We start from the raw sequence: 20828 nt of genomic DNA on the forward strand, positions 1-20828 counted from the left end.
GTAGGATACGGTGGTGCCTGGTTGGGCGTCATGATTGTCATCAGCATTGTGGAATTGCCAGCGCTGGGCTATACGGTCTATCGAATGACAGATACTACCCCCTTTCCTTTCTCCCGCTAGGTATCTTGGACTCTTCGCAATCCCCTCCAGTCGACACGGCCAGAAGTCAGCTGCATACAAGCACCTCTCGACCTTGCCACTGGCAGCTGCTCATATTGATACATCAATACCTATCAATAGCATCGGCAAAGACGGGACGGTTGACAGCCCAGTCGAATCAAGACAAGTGTCAATTATTGAGTAGCTATCGAATGTTGCGTCTCAAGAAGATACCTAGTTGATGCATACAATAGATAACTGACTTAGTCACGTCCTTACACCGGTCGTACAACCCTCACCAGCCGTGACAAGGGCGGCTGATATATCAAGGCTTGGAAAACACCACGGATCTCAGAACTTAGGAGGAATGATCATAATGGCTTCAATTCAATAATAACCTTCTATAGCCTCAAAGGGCATTGATTCTATTCAGCAAGATGGGTTCACAGGGCTTCCTTTTATCCTTCAGGATCTTCTAGGGTCACTATTCCCATCAGATTCCATCTAGGGATTCTTCAATGCCAACCATCCTTGATCACTGCCTTTATTGGCTCTAGTAAGTGCCGTACGCGCGAAGCGCAGGCAGCTGAACCTTCGCCAAGCCTTGTTGACAATCCCGAAACTCTGTTGGCACCGGTCGACGTCTCTCAGGGTTAGGGCCGCCTACATGGCCGTGTGACACCAACCCAGGCGCTCAAGGCTGAAAGCCCTCAATCGCTCCTCGGCTTCAGCTTACAAACCACACCTTTGGTCCGATAAAACCAGCGTGCCGAGGTCCACCACGTCTCATTCGGATCCTCCAGCTCAATGTCAAAGGTCGAGATCAGCGTCGGCACCAGTTTCCACACCTCCATCTGGCTGAGATTCCTGCCGAGGCAGATCCTGGACCCGCCGCCAAACGCCAGCGTCGCGGAGCCCCAGAGCGTCATGCGCTCCTTGTACTGCTCGTCGCTCTCGCCGTCGCGCTGCAGCCAGCGGTCGGGGACGAACTGGTCGGCGTCGTCGCCGAAGATGGCCTTGTTGCGGCCGACGACGTACGGGTTCATGCCCACCATCTGGCCCCCCGGCACGACGGAGCCGTCGGGCAGCGTCAGGCCCCCCTCGGGCACGATCCGCTCCATGATCATTGACACGGCCGGGTGGTACCGGATCGTCTCCCGCACCACCCCCTCCAGGTACGGCAGCGCCCGCGCCTTGGCATGTGACGCCGCCTCGAACGGCCGGAAGTGCGCCCGCACCTCGGACTGCAGCTTGTTCCAGACGCGCCGGTCCTTGAGGCAGTAGTAGAAGAGGGCGCGCATGGTGATGGCGGTTGTGTCGGCGCCGGCGATGACTGGTTTTTGAGGGTGTTGTCAGTTATGGAATCTTGGGTACTGGGTGGGTTGACAAAAAAAAGGAACCGGGCTGGGGGGGGGGGGGGGGGGGGGGTAGGTGGGGAGGCTTACGGTTGAGAAGCAGGTAGCCGATGATCTTGCCATCGTCGACAATTTCGGGGTGGGTGGACTTGGATTCGATGAAGTACTGCAGGAAGTCGGGTTTCTCGGGGTTAAAGTACTTGTCTTCCCCCTTCAGGCGCGCCGTGAGCTTCTCAATGGCAATACGGGTGACGTTGGAGATATTGGGCGGGCCGATCGGGTAGATGGGGTTTTTGTCGAGCCAGTAGTCGGCCCAGGGCATCTGGCCGCATAGACCCAGGTAGTCGATGGACTTGTCGGCAATGGCAAGCGTGCCGTCAAAGTCACACCCTTTCTCCATATAGCCAAACTTGGTGCTGAAGGTGACGATACCGAGGAAGTCCCAAGCGTCTGCCACTGTCAGGTCTATCATGCCTAGTACTCCATACAATGCGCCCAAGGGGCCGATCATTACTCACAGTAGCCCAGCCAATCGCCAAACTGACACGTCTTCTTGGGCTCGACGAAGCGCTTCTGCAGGTGATGCAGCAAGTCGGCAATCACCTTGTCCATGTGCGGCTCCAGGGCCAACACGGCAGGCACCGAGTAGTGACGCACCACGGGGCGCTTCAACCGGGCGTGTTCTACATTGTCCACCTCGCTGAACATGTGGAAGACTTGCTTGCCGTCGATCATGGAGCTGCTGTTCTTATAAAAGTCCGACTTGACCCATTTGCCGTCAGTGCTGTAAATTATCCTCGAGAGCTCCGGGAAGTCCAGGTCCAAGAGGTTCGGCCCAATTCGCACAATAGGCCCGTACTTTTCGTGCAGCTTCTTGATCCGCGGCGCATAGTCGGCCGAGATGACCTGCCACAACCGCCAGAGGTTGGTCCATCCTGGTTTGTTGTCAAGTCAGCACTATTGCATACTACGGCTCAAGGGGCAAGAAGCGCGACGACTTCACAGACCTGCGAGAAACGGGCCAGGATATTTCTTAAGCGGCGACGTCTGCCACGCGACATAAAACCACAAGAAGCACGCAATGGAGGGCGCAACGACTAAGACGCAGAGTAGCTTGGTAGTAGGGCTGACGGCGGCGAGCAGGGAGCCCGCATCTGAGTCGTGGCCCGCCGACTGGGGGATGCCGTGGGCTGACGGCGAAGCAGAAGCCATGGCTTTTGCCTCGGGGTGCCTCCACTCACGTAGCAGAAGCTGAGTCTCACGTCAGTTCCGGAAGGATTTGCCTGGGGCGTGGGAGAACGTGGGATGAAGGGACTAAGGAACAGTGAGAACTGAAGGTGAGCTTTGCCGGCCACGGGCGGTTAGAATGCGCGGCAGCGGCAGGTCATAGTTAAAAAGGACGGTAGGAGTGCAAGCGGGGCTTTGCCAGGGGTGCATTCGCAAATCCTCTCTGGGAGTTGGCTGTTCCCGTTATGATTTAGTGGATTGAATGGTGTGTGTTGCAGTGCAGCTCCGAGCAGACAGTACACGTAGTGGGCAAAGCCGTATCAGGGTCGGCAATGCGGATGTGCACATGCTGCGAGAGGAGATCCCTTCCAGACGCCGATCGGACAGGGTCGCTCGAGCCACAGCGGGTCGGTTCACTCACGAAATATTACGACATTTCTTTAGGGTGATAAAAATGACGGGGATCTACAGGCCTTCTACGGGCCGAGTCCTGTTCAAGGGGTCTCGAATTCATATAAGGGTGACACACGCGCCCGGTTGCCGGTCGAGTTTCGTTTCGCCTATCTTCCCACCACCCTCGAGGTTGACCGACCTCCAAACGCTTCCGAGCACATCTCACTTTTTTGTGCACGTAGTCGTAGCTACAAGCCTCACAGGATCCAGCTATGTGTGCGATTGAGAGCAAGATCCCTCCGGCATACATAGTATTCCATATGATGTTCCCCAGCTGCGACCGTCCCACCAATTCCCGGGTCGCCTCCCTGCCAGCATCGTACTCGCCGCCCCAACCGGGTTCGTCGCCGGCTAAGCAGCAAAAGCACTAGTACCGGGGCCCCACATGCCGTAGCTAGTGTGCTGCTGCCAATCTTCCCAGGCGGAGGGAGGGGGATTATGCTCTTATCCGGGCAGATCCCTGTATCTTATTGCTTTGGGGGACATATCCAAAACTTTTACACTAGCGTAGCCGGCTCCGCATCCGGATCAACTAACAAGCGCCGCTGGATTTCAGTCCTGTTGCCCGGACGGGGTTGGGTCTTCGGGGGCCCCGTATCCTCTTCCAGGGCTTAGTGCTCACGCTGATCCGGTCCTAATCTCGTGTTCCTGTCGTACGCCTGGAGACGACTGCAGGGATATTCCGGGGCTTCGGATCTCTCGAGGCCGCTAACTTTATACTTGTGCTATTCGGTCTGGGCCCCGTGTGCTTCTATGTACACTACCTTACGTACTGTAGCAGATTTCGCAAAACCTCCAGTGCCGGATGGTTGGGTGTGATTGAAGGACACAATTCCCGGCAGGCTGGTAAATGAACCCCCCACCCAGAGGGACTTTTCTTTCTTTCTTCTTTGAATGGACAGGGATAATGATGTAACCCCGAACACGAAAGCTTGTCCCCTCTCAGACACGCAAGGCCCAGTCCGTTTTGCTGCTATGCATGCGAGGCGCAGGTCTGTTGACATGTCCGATTCCCTTTCCTATCTCGTCTTCCGTCTACGAACGAGGGGGGTTGCTCTGGCGACTGGGTTCCCCATTTCTGAGGAGAGACGAATCGGAACTCGTTGCATTTCAGCTTCAATGGCAAAAGAAAAAGAAGAAAAAGAAGAAAAAGAAGAAAAAGAAGAAAAAGAAGAAAAAGAAGAAAAAGAAGAAAAAGTAAGAACAAAAAGGAGATCATGCATCTGTCGAATCACACCGCCACATAGCGCACGTGCAGCGGTGATTCTGCGATTGATTGTGTGCAGCACAGGCGTTTCTGTTTCATTTCTTTTTCCAGCCACAAAGCCATCGCGTGGGGGGCGGAAGAGAGGCACCCCGGTTGACAACCGCTTCCGCTGGCACCTTCGCCTGGGTAATCAATCTTAGTGTGACCGGGGCCTACTGTTAGAACCGTATCAGGAAAAGTTGGCCGCCACAAACAGTCACCGCTACCTGCGCTAGGATTATTTACCTTGAAGGGGGCGTACAGTCCCACCGACCCGCTCGTGAACATGGTCCTGGAATGGGGGAAGAGCAAGGGTTTAAACCAATTGGCCGGTATCGCCGATGCCTTCTTCCGGGGGAGCAGCGTTAGCTTAGGATTGCTAGCGTTGTCTTGAAATTGCTCGCTAAGTAGAAGTTTCGATCTAAGCAAGCCCAGTGCGCGATGCTGATATTGGCCTTGGTGGTGAAATCCACAGGACCGGCCAACCCCGGTATCCTCCTCCGTGTGAATCCGCCGAGAACAAGGGGTAGAAGAATGGCCAGCCACCTCCCTTGTGTCAGCTATCGATGGCCGGCGCATGAGGCTTGCGCGCCACCTGGAAGTTGCCGTGGGCTGTTGTCAGGTTCAAGAAAGATTTCTCCCTCTCCCCCTAAAAATTGATCGACACAGAAGCATCAGAGACACCCCTACTATGTATGTCGTCGCTGCTTCCGCAAGTTTCAAACCCCCACAATCGCCTTGGTCCCGACCAGCTTGGGCTCAGATCCCCAAGGCCGATCCCATTTCGCCAATGCCATCTGGGCGGTGGCACCCCGAGCCTTTGCATTGCGGCTCCAGGGCGTCCGCCCCCGAAACCTTAACCTTAACTCTGCTTGGCTTTGGTGCACAGCCGTGTCGTTGCCACCCATAAACACCTCACAGAAACCCTCCACGTCGAGTCCGACGTCCTATGGCCATCCGCGTTCCAACCTCCTCCGAAAGAAGACAATACGACCCGGTGCCCGACGACCTGACTAATCCCCGCCTACTCCCGCCTTCCGGTCGTTCAAGATGGGCCTCAAAGGCGACGGCCCGTGGGCCTTGGGCGTCATGTGGCTTATGGTTGCCTTGGTGTTTCTGCTCATGATGTTGCGGCTTTACACCCGCATTGTCTGCCTCGCCTCTTACGGTATTGACGACCACATCTATGTCGTTGCCTTTGTATTTCTATTGATATTCACCATCTTCACCCATCTCGCTGGGAACTATGGGTTTGGGCAGACCATGGAGGAAATTGGCAACATAGAGTGGGCAGTCCAGGCCACTCTGTACGAGTGCATCGGCCAAGGTTTCGCCATTGTCGGCATGGCCATCGCAAAGGCTTCGCTCGGCTTCTTCTTGCTCCGTCTCGTGACAATCTTTTGGTTCGTTCTTCCCCAGGCTATCGACCTCGTGCACTTCAAGCTTCTGAAGCTACTTGGACGGAGCTGGCAACGACTGACCTCTTTGTTTAGGCATAGGGTGGCCGTTTGGGCGGCGATGGTGCTTGTCATGCTCGCATCTATTGGTGGGTTTTGCGACCTCGAGTCTGCACCTTGGACGTCCCAGACTGACACCAAGACACAGCCCAGGTACTCTGCTTCTGGCTCTCGTGCGTGCCCTTGAACTACGTCTACGACCGCCGCATCCCGGGCGGATACTGCCCCATCGATACACGACCAACATCCTACATCCTTTGCATATCCACCATTCTTGTCGACTTTTTCTTCGCCATCTTTCCCTGGGTCATCGTCTGGCCTCTTAACATGCCCCGCCGCGAAAAGTACACCATCGCGGGTAGTATGAGCTTGGGATTGATCGCCGCCGCGGCCGGCATCAAACGGACCACCGAGGTGGAGGGGCTATACACACCCAACTACCTCAAGGACAGCGTCGGCCTCATCGTCTGGTCCTCGGCCGAGATGGCCATCACGCTCATTTGCATCGGCGTTCCCGTGTGCCGCCCGCTCTACAAGCAGGTCTTTCGGCGCATCTGGGGCGATTCCAAATCGACCGGCTACCAGAAGCAGTACGGCCACGGAAGCAACTCCATGCCACTGCGCACCATCGGTGGCGGCATCATCGGCGGAGACGGGAACCCCATATCAAAAAACCAGGCGAGCGTCTCCGCGACTGGCAAGGACAACAGCGACGCGGGCTTCGGTGACGTCAAGCTCGGGGTCACCGGGCCTTTCACCCGGACCACCGTCGGCCGCGGCCGCAAGAACAGCAGCATTGCCGACAACTCGTCCGACGAGGATATTCTCGACGAGTACCGCCGCAGCCAGATGCACCGGCCCTCGGACGTGGAGGACGGGACGGCGCGGGGCCACACCGACGGATCGGGGGCCGGACACGGTGGTATCATGGTTACTGAATCGTTCCGGGTCGAGCGGTCGTGAATAGTATACTGGTTGGTCAGATCGAATTGGGAGGGACTCTACGCCGGCCGGCTCGAGGATATTACAACTGAAGGTAGCCCATGACGCCTCACAGCGTTTTGAACAGTGAGGGCATCTCAGGGAGACTCGGTAGGCAACGAGACAGTTGAGTTTTGGGCGTGGTTTGGCCTTTGTGATAGACGGATCTAGATTTCAATCATTTCTCTGTTTTCTTTTCCCTTCGTTCCACACTTCCCTTCAGGCCAGGGGACTATACTTGTGCTTAGTGTACATGGCGTTGGATTCCAAGATTTCTATAGATAAATGGCAGTTGGGGGTGTCGCGCGTGCAGGGAGCTTGTTTGAAGCTGTGGGTAGTAGTGCGCTTGTTGAATTGAAGCTAGAAGAGTTTATCTATTGCAGTAGGAAGGGAAAGTGGCTTGCAGAGCTCACGTAATGAGTTTCTGTGCTGCAAGGAGCGGTGAGGCCCCCAGCGCGCTACTAGGGAGAATGCATGTAACCAATTTCTTTCCTCCATCTTCACCTTATGTCTGGTCAAGAGCTCAATAGGTGCTCAGTACCACAATCTATGGCCTCATCTGCATTTTCACATCACGGGCAAGAACGGGCATACCCAGGACGCATCAGGACGGTCGGCCAATGTTCAAACAGATCGGCGGCTGTCAAACGAGCCTAGAAGTCGACAGCTATATAATCACTATACCAAAGCACTTAGGATAACACATCCGTGCCTCTCTAGCCATCGGGTGGTCGGGGATTACCAACTCCACGGAAACATAGTTCTGCATGCGGTGGTGACTAAGGGGAGGATGGGCTGAGAGAAGCTAGCGCCTTGAATAGGAGTCCGACTCCCGAACCAGCGAACTCGCTACTCGGGGACCTAAAGTTTCAGACGAGCGCCTCCAGTCCACCCAAACCAGCCTGTTTCTTTCGGCCCCCTTACATACACCAACACCAGTGTTGCAGCAGCAGCAGCGATGTGGAAGTTCCCAACCCAAGCCCAACCCACTTTTGCATACAAGGTATTCCCAACGCTTGTACCGACCAGCTGCCCAATGAAGGCGCAGGCGGTGAAGATGGCATTGGCTCTGTTTGCAGGCAGCGACTTGTACACGGCTGCTCGATAAGCAACACTTGCTATTTGTAAGCCCAAGTCAACTCCTAGTGCCTGAAGGATGGGTCCTCCGATCCCAAGCACGTCACCGGCATAAACGTCCAGCGCGATGCTGGCAATGCCGTATACCAAGTCGATTGTCGAAGCGAAGTAGGTAGCGAACCGCTCAATGACAAGGTAACTATACACCGGGATTAAGGAGCTGGTGCCAATGGCGATTATTGAGAAGAGGCCTATTTGCAGGGGACCGAAGTTTCGTGGGCTGGCTGCGAGGTGCGCCGTCAGCGTCGTCCAAAACGACGACAGGACGGCGTTTGTTAACAGTGTGACGAGACAGCCAAACGCCAGGATCGGTTCCGTGGCAGCCATGCGGATGATGCTTCCCATAATCCGGATGTACTTGCGCAGGTACTCGGTGTTGCCGGGGTCGGCACGTGGATAATCCAGGAAGCAAAACCACATAGCGGCCAAAAGCAGGCACTGAAGTCCCAGGGCCGCCCAGTATATGTATTGCCAGGGGGTGTATTGGGCGACGATTCCGGTGACGACGCGAGGAACCTGCGAGGCCCATCATCATGCCGGCCAGAACGATCGAGACAGCCGTGGCGCGGCGGCCGGGCGGCGAGAGAGCACCGACCAGGGGGAGCAGAAGCTGTGGGCTAACAGTGACAAAGCCAGTGACGAAACTAAGGGCGCGAAGACCTCAAAGCTCCGGGTGATGCACAGGCCGATCCAAGCTCCGGTGGTTGTCAACATGAGAGTGAGGATGATGGGCCGAAGCCGGAAGACGTCTCCGAGAGGGCAGAGTAACAAAATGCCAACACCATAGCCGGCTTGCAATAATTGGGGTATCAACGACGCCTTCTCGTAGCTGACACCAAACTCATCGGCTGCTTTGTTAAGGACCGGATAGGTGTAGTAGAGATTAGCAGCCGTGATAGCAGTCGAAAAGGTGCAAAGAACAACGATGGATGTGGTGAGCCGAAATTCTCGATTAGAGTCCTGGCGGCAGCGCCGTGGTGTCCATCTCCTACTCGCGGCAATCCTCTTCCAGATACATGTGCTGGATACTGGTGCCTTGGGGAAAGAGTCATGGACAACACCGAGTTCATTCCCGTCGACGCCGGCGCACTGCTTCGAAACATTGTCGGTGTCTGAGGGGGCTGACGGCATGGTGATTACTACCTGGCTGATAACTGGGAGGAATTTCGATGTATTACTTGAATAACGAAGCTGACAGAATAACCAGCCCCGGATGGCCAACTAACGCTACCGCCGCGATTTGGAGGCTACCTACTTATAACATCTCCAACTGTTCAAACCAGCAGTTCATGATGCCGAGCCCGGAGGCGGTCCCATGGCTGCATCTGAAGACTCGGTCAGCACACATTCCGCCGAACCAAGCTGGCAACTTGAGTGAGCTCATTCGATGTAAGACGGCACTGAGATTCGTATATAGACTAGCGCGCCCTAAGCGGAGCAAAAAAAGTCGGCCAGAAGTGACTTTGCCGAAAGAGGTCGGCAAGAGGACTTTCGCCGAGGTGGCGGAGAACAGGAACACCCTGTTATCGTCAACGCTGTCAATTGCACCAACTTTGGGCCGACAATAATTAAATCGTGCAATCTGCACTACCCGAATATTGACAATGGGAACCCCAGACACGCACTTAGCACCAAACATCAAAGTCAACAGCGTATGTGATCCGCGCCTGGCTGCGCTCGTCACTCTCACTCTTTGGCACCGAGGCACGTATCCACAGTGGCACAAGGTACTGACTCCTTGCGGGCCACGGCCTATTTTCGAGGCACCTGCCGGCGTTGTCATAGCAGGAAGGTTCGATGTTCGGGAGACCACCCCTGTGTCAACTGTCAGAAAGCCGACCAGGAATGCATATATCCGAGTCGAAATCGGCGCGTGAGAGTCAATGAGAGGCTAGCAGTGTTCCTTCCTCTCTCTTCTCCAATTCATGTCTGCTTTTGCACTTACTTACACGAGCACTGGCACAGATATATCAGACAGCTGGTGGCGGAGAACAAGCGCTTGCGGGCGCAACAAGAGCTCCAGCCCGAGCTGCCGCAACGCCCGGGTGCCGTGGACGACGAGGCCGAAGCGGATGCGCGGCCATCAGCCACGATTGACGAGGCGCTCAGTAGGCCAGATTCCAGTCATGGAGCTGCGCTGGACCCCCAACCCTGGTTTATTGACCTCGATCTGCCTCACATGCCCACCCCCATCAACGAAGCTGCAGACACAGCATTCGCAACAAGATTTCGGCAGGTTCTCTCTGATCCCAAGGATCCACCTTGCGTTCATCTCCCACACATCGACTATGCCGGTGATGATACGATCATGTCGCTCGCCGAAATGCAAAGCCCCTGGCCGAGACCTTCCCGTGCCCGCCTGCTCATGGACGTGGCATTGATGCATGCTAGCCGATGCTTCCATATTGTCCGCCGAAGCGTTGTGTTGGACGCCCTGGAAACCAGTATCTCGGACCCCACCTGGCGCGACCCCGTCATGACATGCAAGCTGCGGGCGCTCTTTGCGCTCGGTGAGCTCTGTTCGTCGAGATTCGTCCCGCCGGGCCGAGAGTTCCCCGGCCTTAGCCACTTTGCACAGGCAACCAAGATGCTCAACTACCTTGGGGAACGGCCGACGTTGGATTTTATAGAGATCAGGCTTCTGCTGGTACGTTTGACGCCTCGTTGAGATCGAGCGAGGCCCTGGCCATGACGCTAATTATTTTCTTCCTCTTCGGTTTACCCCAGTCCCTTTACTCTTTTACTCTCAACCGGGTCTATGCTGCCTATACATTAGCCGGATCTGCTCTCCGCATGGCGGTAATCATGGGCCTCCATCTCAACATCCCCGCCGCCCACCTCGGTGACGCCGTCGTCAGGGAACACGGGAACAGAGTTTGGTGGACAGCGTACATTTTCGATCGAATGTGGGCATCGAAGCTCGGTTGCCCGCCGGCCATCCAAGACGAAGACGTATAAGTCGACCTGCCGTCAAATCCTGCCGTTGATGGTGCCTCGTCGAATGACTTTGCCGACGCGGGTTACTCTGCGGCGTACGCCAAGCTCGCCGCCATCTCCATGGGCATTGTTCGATCCATTTACGGCAGAAAAGACCGGACCGTCACCCTCTTCCACAAAGTACAGCAGCGACTGAAAGAGCTGAAAGCTCGGGTCCAAGACTTGCCGCCCCATTTACACATGAACACATTTGTAGACTCAAACTCTGCTTGCCATAAGTACGACATCCTATCGATGCACCTTACATTGAACCAGGTCAGGCTCTCAAAGACCAAGTTCCAGCACCACGCTCGACCACCATTGACAGCATTACAGACTATCATCCTCGCCACCCGCCCAATCCTGCTCTACGGCTTGCGCCTGCACTTCAGCGCATCCCCTCCGAAACCAATCCCGCACTCTGCGAAGACCCTAATCGACACCTGCACCCGTTGCGCACGGCACTCGTGCCGGATCCTCTCAGAGAGCTGGATCAACGGTTCGTTCCCCGCGCTCTACCACGACCTGACGCAGTACCTCTTCTCGGCGCTCACGGTCCTCGCCGCCTCCAGCCTCCTCGAGCACGGGGAGGGCCTCAGCGACCGCGACGGGTTCGAGGAGTCGGTGCAGCTCCTGTCGCAGCTCCGGGACAGCGGCAACTTCCCTGCGCGCGAGTTCCACCGCCACGCCGAGCTCATCCTTGCTGCCGTGAAGGAGGCGGACGAGAGACAACGCAGCATGGCGGCGGCGGAGGAGACGGTCCATGTTGTGCACGCCCGCGCGGCAGCCGCCGCGTGCGGGCCGGGCCACCCGGCGCTACACGAGGCTGGCGCGGTGACGGTCCAAGCTGGCGGCGCGGGGGAGAGGGATGGCACGATGCCTGCGCTGGGCGTCGGCGTCACGGCCGAAACCGCGCTGGCGGAACCGTCCCTGCAGGCGCTCATGATGCAGCCGACGACGGGTATGCAGTTTTTGGAACCGGGTTCGAGTTGGTTGGATGAGGGGAATGGGCTCTACTGGCCCGAGTTTTATTTTCAGGAGTAGTTTACCTAAGGGTAAGGTAGTTTACCTGAGTGGCTGCAGTGCGAAAACTACAACGAGCCCCTTCCTACATGTTCCACATCCCTCCGCTGAACCAAAAGCGTCGATCAGCCGGGAACACTCCGGCCCTGTGCTTCACCGTTCAGACACTTGCCCCATTCCCGCGCCGAACAGACGGTTCTTTCGAGACCGCATGACAACCGTCCATATGTTGGAGCTTCTGCGCGCGGTCGCCGGTGTGATCGTGGACGCTATGGACGCTATCGAAGCGCGGGAGACCGGCCTGACCGGGAGGTCGGAGTCTGTATCTGTAATCGCGTGCGGAGAGTGAGGGTGATCGCTCTTCGCGAGGTCATGGTCCTCGTTGCCAATCGTGATGCCGCCGGTAACGCCGCACTTGGAGGATGCGTGTGTTTGCTGCTTCCGGGTCGCCGGCTGGTCTCCATCCTGTGAGGAACTGTCGCGCTCCGAGTCGGCGGATTGCGGAGACCCCGAAAGCCTGTTGATCCTCGCCTGGCGCAAGCCGCTCTTCAGCCTGCCCAACCATGAAGTATTCTCCATGTGGCCCGGGGATTCGATATACCGCCGCGCATGCTCTTTCCACTTCTGTTCATGTCGCATCTCCATCTTCGCCTTTATCCTCGCGGCTTCACGTTCCACCTCCCGCTTAGCGGCGGCCCGGGCATCGAGCTGGGCTTTCTCTTCCGCCGTTCTCCGACCGTACATGCCCCTCGTTTCCCACCGAAGCACACACCCGTTGCGCACGCAATCGTCACAAAGGCGTGTGGAACGGAAGTGAAGGTGTACATCCCGGATGCACCGCGTTGGGCACCCGGGGACGCCTCTGGTGAAGGGCTTGAAGGCGGCGGACAAAAAGTACTTATTACACCAGAAGTAGGTTCCGGCGCTAATGGACCGGACGATCTTGTGGCCTTGCGCCTCGCTGTAGAATTCATCGCCGGGTTCTCGGTAGTGGTCGGCGGCTGGATTGGTGCAGGGGCACCAGAAATGGATGATGGAGCCGGTGCACATTGTTCCGTTCTGTATAGCCGAAGAGGACAATGATGGCTAGTTGGAGTGAGATGGTTGGTGCTAGCAACTGTGGGATCCGAATGAACGGTCATATGGTAAGGGTGGTTTTACTTGGCGAGGTCCTTGGAAGCGAAAACTTCACTTTGTATTAAAAAGTGACAGTTGTGCGGTTTCCTGTGTGGTGCCCTTATCAGACTAAGCATTCCAAACCATGGAACAGACAGTGCTTTTTCGGCACTAAGTGCAGAACTAGCGGATAGTCGCCCACTTGGAGGACAATGTGACGGAAGGCAGAAGTAATGACCATCATGTTCGGTCTTCTAGCTGGGTGTATTGCTCCGTAGCTGATTACCTTACAGCAGAAGATGAACATCGAGGAAAAGATCTCGTTGATGAGGGCCAGCATTCACCAGCACCGCAACGGCCAAAACAGCTCTCCTTCCACGCTTTGACTCTCAGCAACGACACTGACTGACAGCGCCTATCAAGCCAAACGTCGGTTTTCTTGATGCTACAGCCCGCTCTCTGTCCGGTCCATGCGAGCATATCTCGTCAATTTCAGCGCCGACTGAGCAGGTCCGTTCGCGCAAGAAATCTGGGCAGCTCCCCAGCGGATTCTAATTACCCACCTGTGACACTTAAAGTGCAATTGCTGCTCTGCAATTACGGTTCCGCTTTCGCGCCACCACCACCTTAGTCAACGCGCAGGATTTAGGGAAGGATTTCCGACAAAAACAACAAAAGCAACAAAAGATCCATAGCTTTCCAATGTCTTTAACATTACATCTCCCAAACTCCCAAATTCATTATGGCGTTTTATCACTAATTAATGCTTGTTTTCCCAGGCACCCAATGCCCTTGACGCCGGCCATGCTTCTCCTCGGTCCTCAATCTCCCGTGCCTTCCGTTGCGGTAGTCCAATGTGTCACTCTCCATCCAACATTCCGCGCAGCGGCCGAACACGAGATCTAGATCCGACCCGGAGCCTCGGCTCGTCACACGCACACATCATGTACCACGGTCGCATCCTCTGTGTCGGGCCTGATGCACGAAGTGGCCCGGACGATGGCCGGGGGATTTGCCGCGTGGAAACGCCGACCCGATTGGCTGGCCCACACACCACCGGGGGGGCGGCGATCGGATTTAGGGTGGATCCACGATGGTCCGAGCCTAGCCGGCCGGAGGGCGCTTTGCTTGGTCCCGGATGGGATAGTTGTTATTGCGGAGGAGAGGATAGCAGGGCCCATTTGCAGGTGACCAAATGAACGGAGTGCTTTATTGATCGACTGACACACCATTTCACGGCGAATACAACGTCAATAAAATTATCAGGGAGTGAGGGAGTGCGGAAGAGACCTGAAGTTGTGCAATGGGGTCGTTCCGGCCCCGAGAGCTCGGGATTGGTGTGGGGCCAAGTGCCGACGTGGCGCTGCGCTGCGGGACGGGTGCAACCCACACTGCAGCCGCCATCGGAGGTCAGTGCCCCGCCGTTGATTGTGGAATTTGTCAACCAGTTGGACTCTACAAGATGAACGAAGGAGAAATTAAGACGGATGAGCGGATTGATACTGACGAGCTCCCATGGGGCCGATTCGAGGGGTTGGGCGCAGCATGTAGATGCCCGTAAAACGTACTGCGCTACCTCCGCTCCGCACGGCAGAGGGCGAGATTTACATCAGATGCTGGTACCCTGTACCGACATGCGCAACAGATTTGAGAAACCAGCCAAAATGAACTCGATGGTATAAACATGCAGCATCCCAGAAAAGAAACATACACAAAATCCCACCTCACCCGTCTATAGTTTGTCTAGGGGTATCCAAATACACCACTCGCATCACCCAAGATGACACGCTCAAGCCGTCCCCGAGGCAGCAACTGCCGCGGCCGCGGATCCCAGTGCAGAAATCATCAAGATATTCGGCTGGCCCGGCGTGTTCTGCGGGAACCTCGAGTTGAACCCAATCACGTCCCGGACGCTCGCGAACGTCGCCGGCAGCACGCTCAGCTTCGCCGTTGACACGTGCCAGGCCACGCCCTCGCTGCACGGCGGCGTCGTCAGCGAGCCCGAGTAGATCTGTAGGCTGTTGGCCCTGATGATGTCGACGACCTCCGACATGACGAGGGGCGGCGTCCGGACCTTGGTGCCGGGCGTCGAGATCTGGTCGACCACGCCAAAGATTGTCTCGAGCAGCGTGGTGGGCGCGTTGCTGGCGGCCGGCGGCGGCGGCGGGGTGGCTTCTTGCCGGCGGAACATGCGGCTTCCGTAGCTGAGTTCGCGCTTGGCGGCCGGCCGGGAGATGTTCGTAGCGTCCCCTGCGGCGTCGGCGATGTTGATGTAGAGACCGATGACGGCGATTTCTTGTTGGGCGGATTGCCAGACCATGTGCATTTCCACTGGCTTCGCGTTAGTGGGGAAGTTGACTACGTGTTTTGGCAGAGGTTAGTTAACGTACTGGCTTGGCTTGTCCCGTTGTCGAGATGCTCGCTGGGGAGGTGGAAGTGGAACTGCTGGAGCTCGAACGTCCTCTCGCCGACAACTAGCGAGCCGCCTTGGGTGATGACCTCGACTGTGGTGCCCAGATTCTCAAAGTCGGCGCCATCGGGCATGTCGTTGACTTCGATCTGGATGTCGGAGCCCTGGACGAGCTCGAACACTCCATCAACCATGTCAATCGGCGACTGGCGGGTGCCAGTCGCGCAAGCGCTGTTGGCGGGTGACTCGAGTGCTGCCCAGTTCAAGGGTCCCTGCGATACGTGTCAGCTGGGGTTGTATTCCTTTGGCGGCTGAATTGTGGAGCCATACGATGGTACCGGTATAGCCAAACGTCGATACCGTGACTCCCTCACCCTCGGCCGCCCGGGGTTGTAAGAATGTTCCATGAGCACATGATGCGAAGACCCGCGTCGCCGAAGCCGTCAAGAACAGAGCCTTTAGTGTGAGACCCATGGTCAAGGAGAAAGAACCGAGAGAATGCGTAGCGAGAAAGAAGGAAACCACAAAGGCAAAAAGCGAAGGGCAAGATCGAAACAAAGATACAACCAATGTGATAAACAAGAAGCGAAAGAGGGTCCCAGACCTTCAAGCCGAGCCAAGAATAAAAAAAAAAAAAAAAAAAAAAAAACGCAGGGCAGAAAGAAATCGTATGACACTCCAAGCAGGAAGTGCGGGAGAGGGATGATCTTTGTATGCTTTCCCCGGCACCCGGCTTGGTGGTATCGATCCATCCCTTGCCCCGTGTTTGGGGCTTGGCCAGGGTTGCGAGTGCTCGTGGGGGTCCAGACTCCATTGCCTCTGGTTCGGACCGCGCCCTGCGGGGATTAGGGTTAGGGTGATCGTTGCGACTTGCCGCCGCGAGGCGAAAAAGGAGAGGGTAGCCCCCTGTTCGAAGTGTGCCTCGGCGGTTGCGGTGTGTCCCGCCAAGAGAAAAGGGTGGTCGCATTGATCGAGGCGTGACAGCCAAGGAAAATGGGCCGCGGCAGTTTTGACTCTTGACCTCTTGGCTGACCGGGCCAAGTCTGGAGAAGGCGACTGGCCAAGAGATGCGGCGAGTGCGGCGTCGATGTCTTGTTGACTGCCAATCGTGGTCACGAAATCAGAGACAGTATAAACAACGCTATCCCATAACCCTGCGTATCACGTTAGCATTCATGTCAAGCCCGCTCCGCTGGCGCTTGTCAACCCAAGCTAGGTGGACAGAGAAACCAGACGTTGTGGGTCTGCTGTGGCCCATCGCCGTCATCAGTGTCAGCTTGCGCCGAGACGGAGGGGTCCGAGGGTACCTCAACCATGCTCGCGTTTCGAAGCATCCAAAGGGTCCAGAGAAGCCTGGCAACAGGGTATTTTCTGGGCAAAAGAGCTTGTTATCTCGAGGTGCGCTTGGCGGGGGTGTGAAACAATTCGCCGAACGGCGGAACGAAGGCTGGCGATTGGTGCACCCGCCCTGTCGTTGGACATCCCCATCGCAGGTCCTGAAACTGGTCAAGCAAGACGTCGCTCCGAGCACAACCCAACCGGGGATCCCTAGATCAAAAGTTGGGCCTGAATATAAATTTTTTTTCTTTTTTTTTTCTTTTCTTTTTTTCTTTTCTTTTTTTCTTTTCTTTTTTTCTTTTCTTTTTTTCTTTTCTTTTTTTCTTTTCTTTTTTTTCCCAATTAACTGAGTCCGAGGTCCACAGAAATATCTTGGAAACTGTGCCGTGCCAGTCAAGCCTTCGCCATGTTCGCAGGCTCTTCGGACGTGTGCGTGTGCAAGAAAGCGATAGGAAACAACGTGGTGTGCAAATCGAAACCGCACCAAAGGTTGGGGCTTCATCAGATCATTCGTCGCAGCTCCAAGGGTCATGCGAGATAAGGTGATTTTGATGATGGCAGTTGCAGCCGAGGGGCTCAAGACAGGGGAAGAAGACGCGGAGGGGTGGGGCCGCCACCAATGAGGAGTCCAGATCAGTGCCACCAGGAGACGTTCTAGTGGAGCATCTGTGTCGCCTGACGCCCGCACAAACTCGAGGGAACCCCGGCCGGGGATCCCCAGAGAACATTTTGCCTCTGCGAAATGGCATCGGCGTACAGCTACACCCATACAGCGGTTCGAGACCGGAGAACAGAGCTATTACACCCGCTGTTTCCCCCCGCCGTGCCACTGAGACAGCATCGCAGGTACTACTGTATACCAATGTTGCGACGACGTTGGCCGGGGGTTCTGCGGCCCTTTGCGGCGCTTGATCCAGGTCCCCCCTCGACGTCGGACATCAATCCATCTCGCTCAATTCCAACGAAGCAAATACTGCCAACTTATACCGCCTAACCCTCCCCTCCCTGACTACCCTTACTACCCTGCTACTTCGTTGCTTGCTAGCCCTGCGCCGACGCGTGATGGCTTCAAACTCAGTAGAACACAACTGTTTGGGAATCTCTCGAGTCCTGTAGGGTTCTGCACCTGATGTTACTTAACTGCAAATTTGCTGTGACTGAGATAGTGGGTCGTTATCCAAAGGCGGCTAGATACGGTCATTCTATCGAAGAGTTACAGTCATTTTATCTAGGTCGAGAGGACAACTGAATTAAGGTTGACGGATCGTATTTGTGTGTGCCAATGAGCCCAATATGCCTAAGACGGCCACAGACCGTAGTTCCAAAACGCTGCGCTGCTCATTTTCCAGTTGAGGTTCGAACTAGTGCACGCCGCTAGCGTACTTTATGTAAATACTTAAACGATCTCAGTTCCCACCGGCACACCAAGCGCAAGCTGATGCGCCATCTCCTGCTGAACCCCCGTCCCCGGACCTACAGGAACGAACCACGCGTTTTTACAAGGTAGCAAAGCATCCCGGAGGCTGGCTGATTAGGTTAGGTGCGGTGAGAGGGCATGTCTTGTGGCGGAGGAGGAGCAAGCAGGGAAGTCACAAACGTCGGGTTTGTGTGTCCGCGTGTGTGTTCATGTGCAAATCTGTGGAACTGTTTGCGCAAGAGGAGATAGTATATATATATATACTTCACAGACAGTCATCCGCAAGTTTCTTTCCTCATCCTCGCAGCGTCTATCCCCACAAGCCACTCAAACATCCTTTGACCCCTCTTCCATCACTACAAAAAAAACAGGGACGACTCACCCTCTAAAGAAACATGATCACCCGGCTTTCCTCCTCGCAGCCCTCGCTGCCACTGCGACGGTCAGCAGGGCGAGTCGCCTGGGCCTGGCCGGCCCTGCCCAAGCAATCAAGCATGTTGCGGCGCGCCAGACGGATGTAGCGGGCGATGAGCCCTGCGATGTGATCACCTCCGAATTCGGCATACCTACGGTGCCCGCTGCCGTCAAGTCGCTCGACCGGTCCTTTGGCCCGACCGTGACCGATGCCTGCGAGGTCACCCTTAGTCCCGACAAACAAAGTGCCTTCTTCTCCTGGGTCGGCATCGTGAGCCCCGTCCTCGCCGAAAGCGGGGATGAGTTTAACTCGGCCATGACCGACTGCCCTGTTTACATCAGTAATTACAGCGGAATGACCGATTTCTTGAACACCCTGGCTGCTTGCACTAGCACCACGGCCAGCGGCACCGACACTGATGGGGCCCAGGAGACCGGCGGCGCTGATGGTGGCGATGGCAGTGGCGATGGCAGTAGTGATGGCAGTGGTGATGGCAGTGGCGATGGCAGTGGTGACGGCAGTGGCGATGACAGTGGTGACGGCAGTGGTGATGGCAGTGGTGATGGCAATGGCGATGGCAGTGCTGGCGACTTCAACCCCGAGGAAACCGGCAATGCTGCCGCTCCTCGCCAAACTGGCCTTGTTGGTGCTGCTGTTGTCGCCGCTGGGTTCATCATTGGTGTCGCTGCCGTCTAATAAGAAGATGTCGAGGGATGGATTAGATATGGCAGCTGGGCTTTGGAAAATGAAACTTGGGGCATGTACACGGCTTTTCCGGGTCTTCTATACTATCAACTCGGTACGGGATTCTCGCGGCGACTTGGGTTACTAAGTAGTTCCGTTCTTTCATTTTTTTCAGTCGTCTGCTAGTGTATACGAATGTGTGTGCATATGTTTGGTAATGAGACTCCTACGTTAATGTAGATGACGTCTGCAGGATGACTTGCTGATCTTACGCTCTCGACTCACCGACGATCTGAATGATCTCGAGTGCAGATGCCCAGTGAGACGCACAGGGCTAACCGCTCGTGTGCGAAGGATTTACCCTTTTGGCACACTGCCCTTCCTGCCTGATTCCCGACCTCGATCATGCCGAAGGCCCGAGTGCCGATCGCTTCCTAGGTACGTTGTGAGGTCGGTTTTATTAAGAATTTGCCGAAATGTGTACGTAAGGGGTACGGATCCTTTAACTCTTTCTTTACGTCATCAGGTATCAATCGCAGTATCACCCAAGCTCTGGATAGGCCTGATCCAAAGCTCGTCTAGAAGCCGAGCAGGACCCAAACAGAAGAATGGTTACTGATCGGGGAGTTCTGCTCTAATAAAATTCCTGGCGGTTGGAGGGGAAGGAAGACAAAATTCGATCAAACACTGATGCCAAACGAGCGGTACCAAGACTTTATGAACGAATTCCGAAATACACTTTAAATGCGAATATAGAATAGAGCGCAGGAAACTGCTAAGGAAAACAGAGAGACATCCAAAGTTGATTACTACCTAGATGGGCTTATTAGTTTTTCTACTATATCCATCTTACTATGTTTCGACAATAGGTAGGAAGGCGATGAGACAGCCGACGAATTCTGCCTCTAAATAGCAACTTGGAAACCCTTATATAAGAAGAAAATAATGGTCGAATAGTAGGCTTCGAGCTGCCGATACACCTAGCAGCTAGGTTGTTAGGAAACGCACTAATTATTACCTGGTTTGCGACGAAAGTGACGGCGCGCGAGATGGCTTACAATAGAATCAACAGAGACGCGCCGAAAGGGCTCGAGTAATGCTGCTCCCTATCTCTAGAGTTGCCATTGACCTCGCGCGGGATGGGCCGAGTTCGAATGCAGCAGAGCGGTGACTTGAGGAATGGTTCACATCTCCGGTACGCAAGGTCAGAGTCCCTGAGTACTGTACCCGCTAGAACCAGGTCGGTTGCAACGTGGCCCTGGCGTGCCCTGTGCGGCACCATCCTTTGGCTACGATCGGCCTTCTCTTAGCCCCCTGCCCGGACGTGATCTCTGCAGACAAAAGAGCAACACCAATTATATCCGACCCAGATAAAATGACTTGTCACCCTCGGATAGAATGACGGTCTCAACCGCATTGCCCCGCCCCACCAATGTCAGCCACATCAAAATTCCGCAGGGAGCAACACCTTACCGGACCACGATGATTGAGTTG

At 55.6% G+C, this 20828-nt stretch overlaps 8 protein-coding genes across 8 annotated transcripts; 2 read left to right on the forward strand and 6 right to left on the reverse strand.

The window, feature by feature from the left end:
* Positions 1-809: 809 nt before the first annotated feature.
* Positions 810-2666, reverse strand: MFIFM68171_05751 (uncharacterized protein; the record flags this gene model as incomplete). The annotated part of the gene is made up of 4 exons (XM_071061171.1): positions 810-1432; positions 1545-1904; positions 1973-2389; positions 2462-2666. 4 exons carry the CDS (start codon positions 2664-2666, stop codon positions 810-812), a joined length of 1605 nt encoding a protein of 534 aa, XP_070917272.1.
* Positions 2667-5430: 2764 nt separating this feature from the next.
* Positions 5431-6800, forward strand: MFIFM68171_05752 (uncharacterized protein; the record flags this gene model as incomplete). Its single annotated transcript, XM_071061172.1, has 3 exons — positions 5431-5783; positions 5874-5926; positions 5986-6800. 3 exons carry the CDS (start codon positions 5431-5433, stop codon positions 6798-6800), a joined length of 1221 nt encoding a protein of 406 aa, XP_070917273.1.
* Positions 6801-7597: 797 nt separating this feature from the next.
* On the reverse strand, positions 7598-8375 carry MFIFM68171_05753 (uncharacterized protein; the record flags this gene model as incomplete). The annotated part of the gene is made up of 2 exons (XM_071061173.1): positions 7598-7679; positions 7747-8375. The coding sequence occupies 2 exons, from the start codon at positions 8373-8375 to the stop codon at positions 7598-7600; spliced, it is 711 nt and encodes a 236-aa protein (XP_070917274.1).
* Positions 8376-8486: 111 nt separating this feature from the next.
* On the reverse strand, positions 8487-9086 carry MFIFM68171_05754 (uncharacterized protein; the record flags this gene model as incomplete). Its single annotated transcript, XM_071061174.1, has 1 exon — positions 8487-9086. The coding sequence occupies one exon, from the start codon at positions 9084-9086 to the stop codon at positions 8487-8489; it is 600 nt and encodes a 199-aa protein (XP_070917275.1).
* Positions 9087-9559: 473 nt separating this feature from the next.
* On the forward strand, positions 9560-11975 carry MFIFM68171_05755 (uncharacterized protein; the record flags this gene model as incomplete). Its single annotated transcript, XM_071061175.1, has 6 exons — positions 9560-9607; positions 9787-9845; positions 9921-10602; positions 10683-10797; positions 10915-11207; positions 11268-11975. The coding sequence occupies 6 exons, from the start codon at positions 9560-9562 to the stop codon at positions 11973-11975; spliced, it is 1905 nt and encodes a 634-aa protein (XP_070917276.1).
* Positions 11976-12107: 132 nt separating this feature from the next.
* Positions 12108-13004, reverse strand: MFIFM68171_05756 (uncharacterized protein; the record flags this gene model as incomplete). The annotated part of the gene is made up of 1 exon (XM_071061176.1): positions 12108-13004. One exon carries the CDS (start codon positions 13002-13004, stop codon positions 12108-12110), a length of 897 nt encoding a protein of 298 aa, XP_070917277.1.
* Positions 13005-14859: 1855 nt separating this feature from the next.
* MFIFM68171_05757 (uncharacterized protein) lies at positions 14860-15954 on the reverse strand (the record flags this gene model as incomplete). The annotated part of the gene is made up of 3 exons (XM_071061177.1): positions 14860-15401; positions 15461-15752; positions 15811-15954. The coding sequence occupies 3 exons, from the start codon at positions 15952-15954 to the stop codon at positions 14860-14862; spliced, it is 978 nt and encodes a 325-aa protein (XP_070917278.1).
* Positions 15955-18620: 2666 nt separating this feature from the next.
* MFIFM68171_05758 (uncharacterized protein) lies at positions 18621-19500 on the reverse strand (the record flags this gene model as incomplete). The annotated part of the gene is made up of 2 exons (XM_071061178.1): positions 18621-19342; positions 19416-19500. 2 exons carry the CDS (start codon positions 19498-19500, stop codon positions 18621-18623), a joined length of 807 nt encoding a protein of 268 aa, XP_070917279.1.
* Between the last annotated feature and the right edge of the window lie 1328 nt (positions 19501-20828).

This window comes from Madurella fahalii (genome assembly GCF_045866475.1).
Source record: "Madurella fahalii IFM 68171 DNA, scaffold_3, whole genome shotgun sequence".
NCBI classification, from domain to species: Eukaryota; Fungi; Ascomycota; class Sordariomycetes; order Sordariales; genus Madurella; species Madurella fahalii.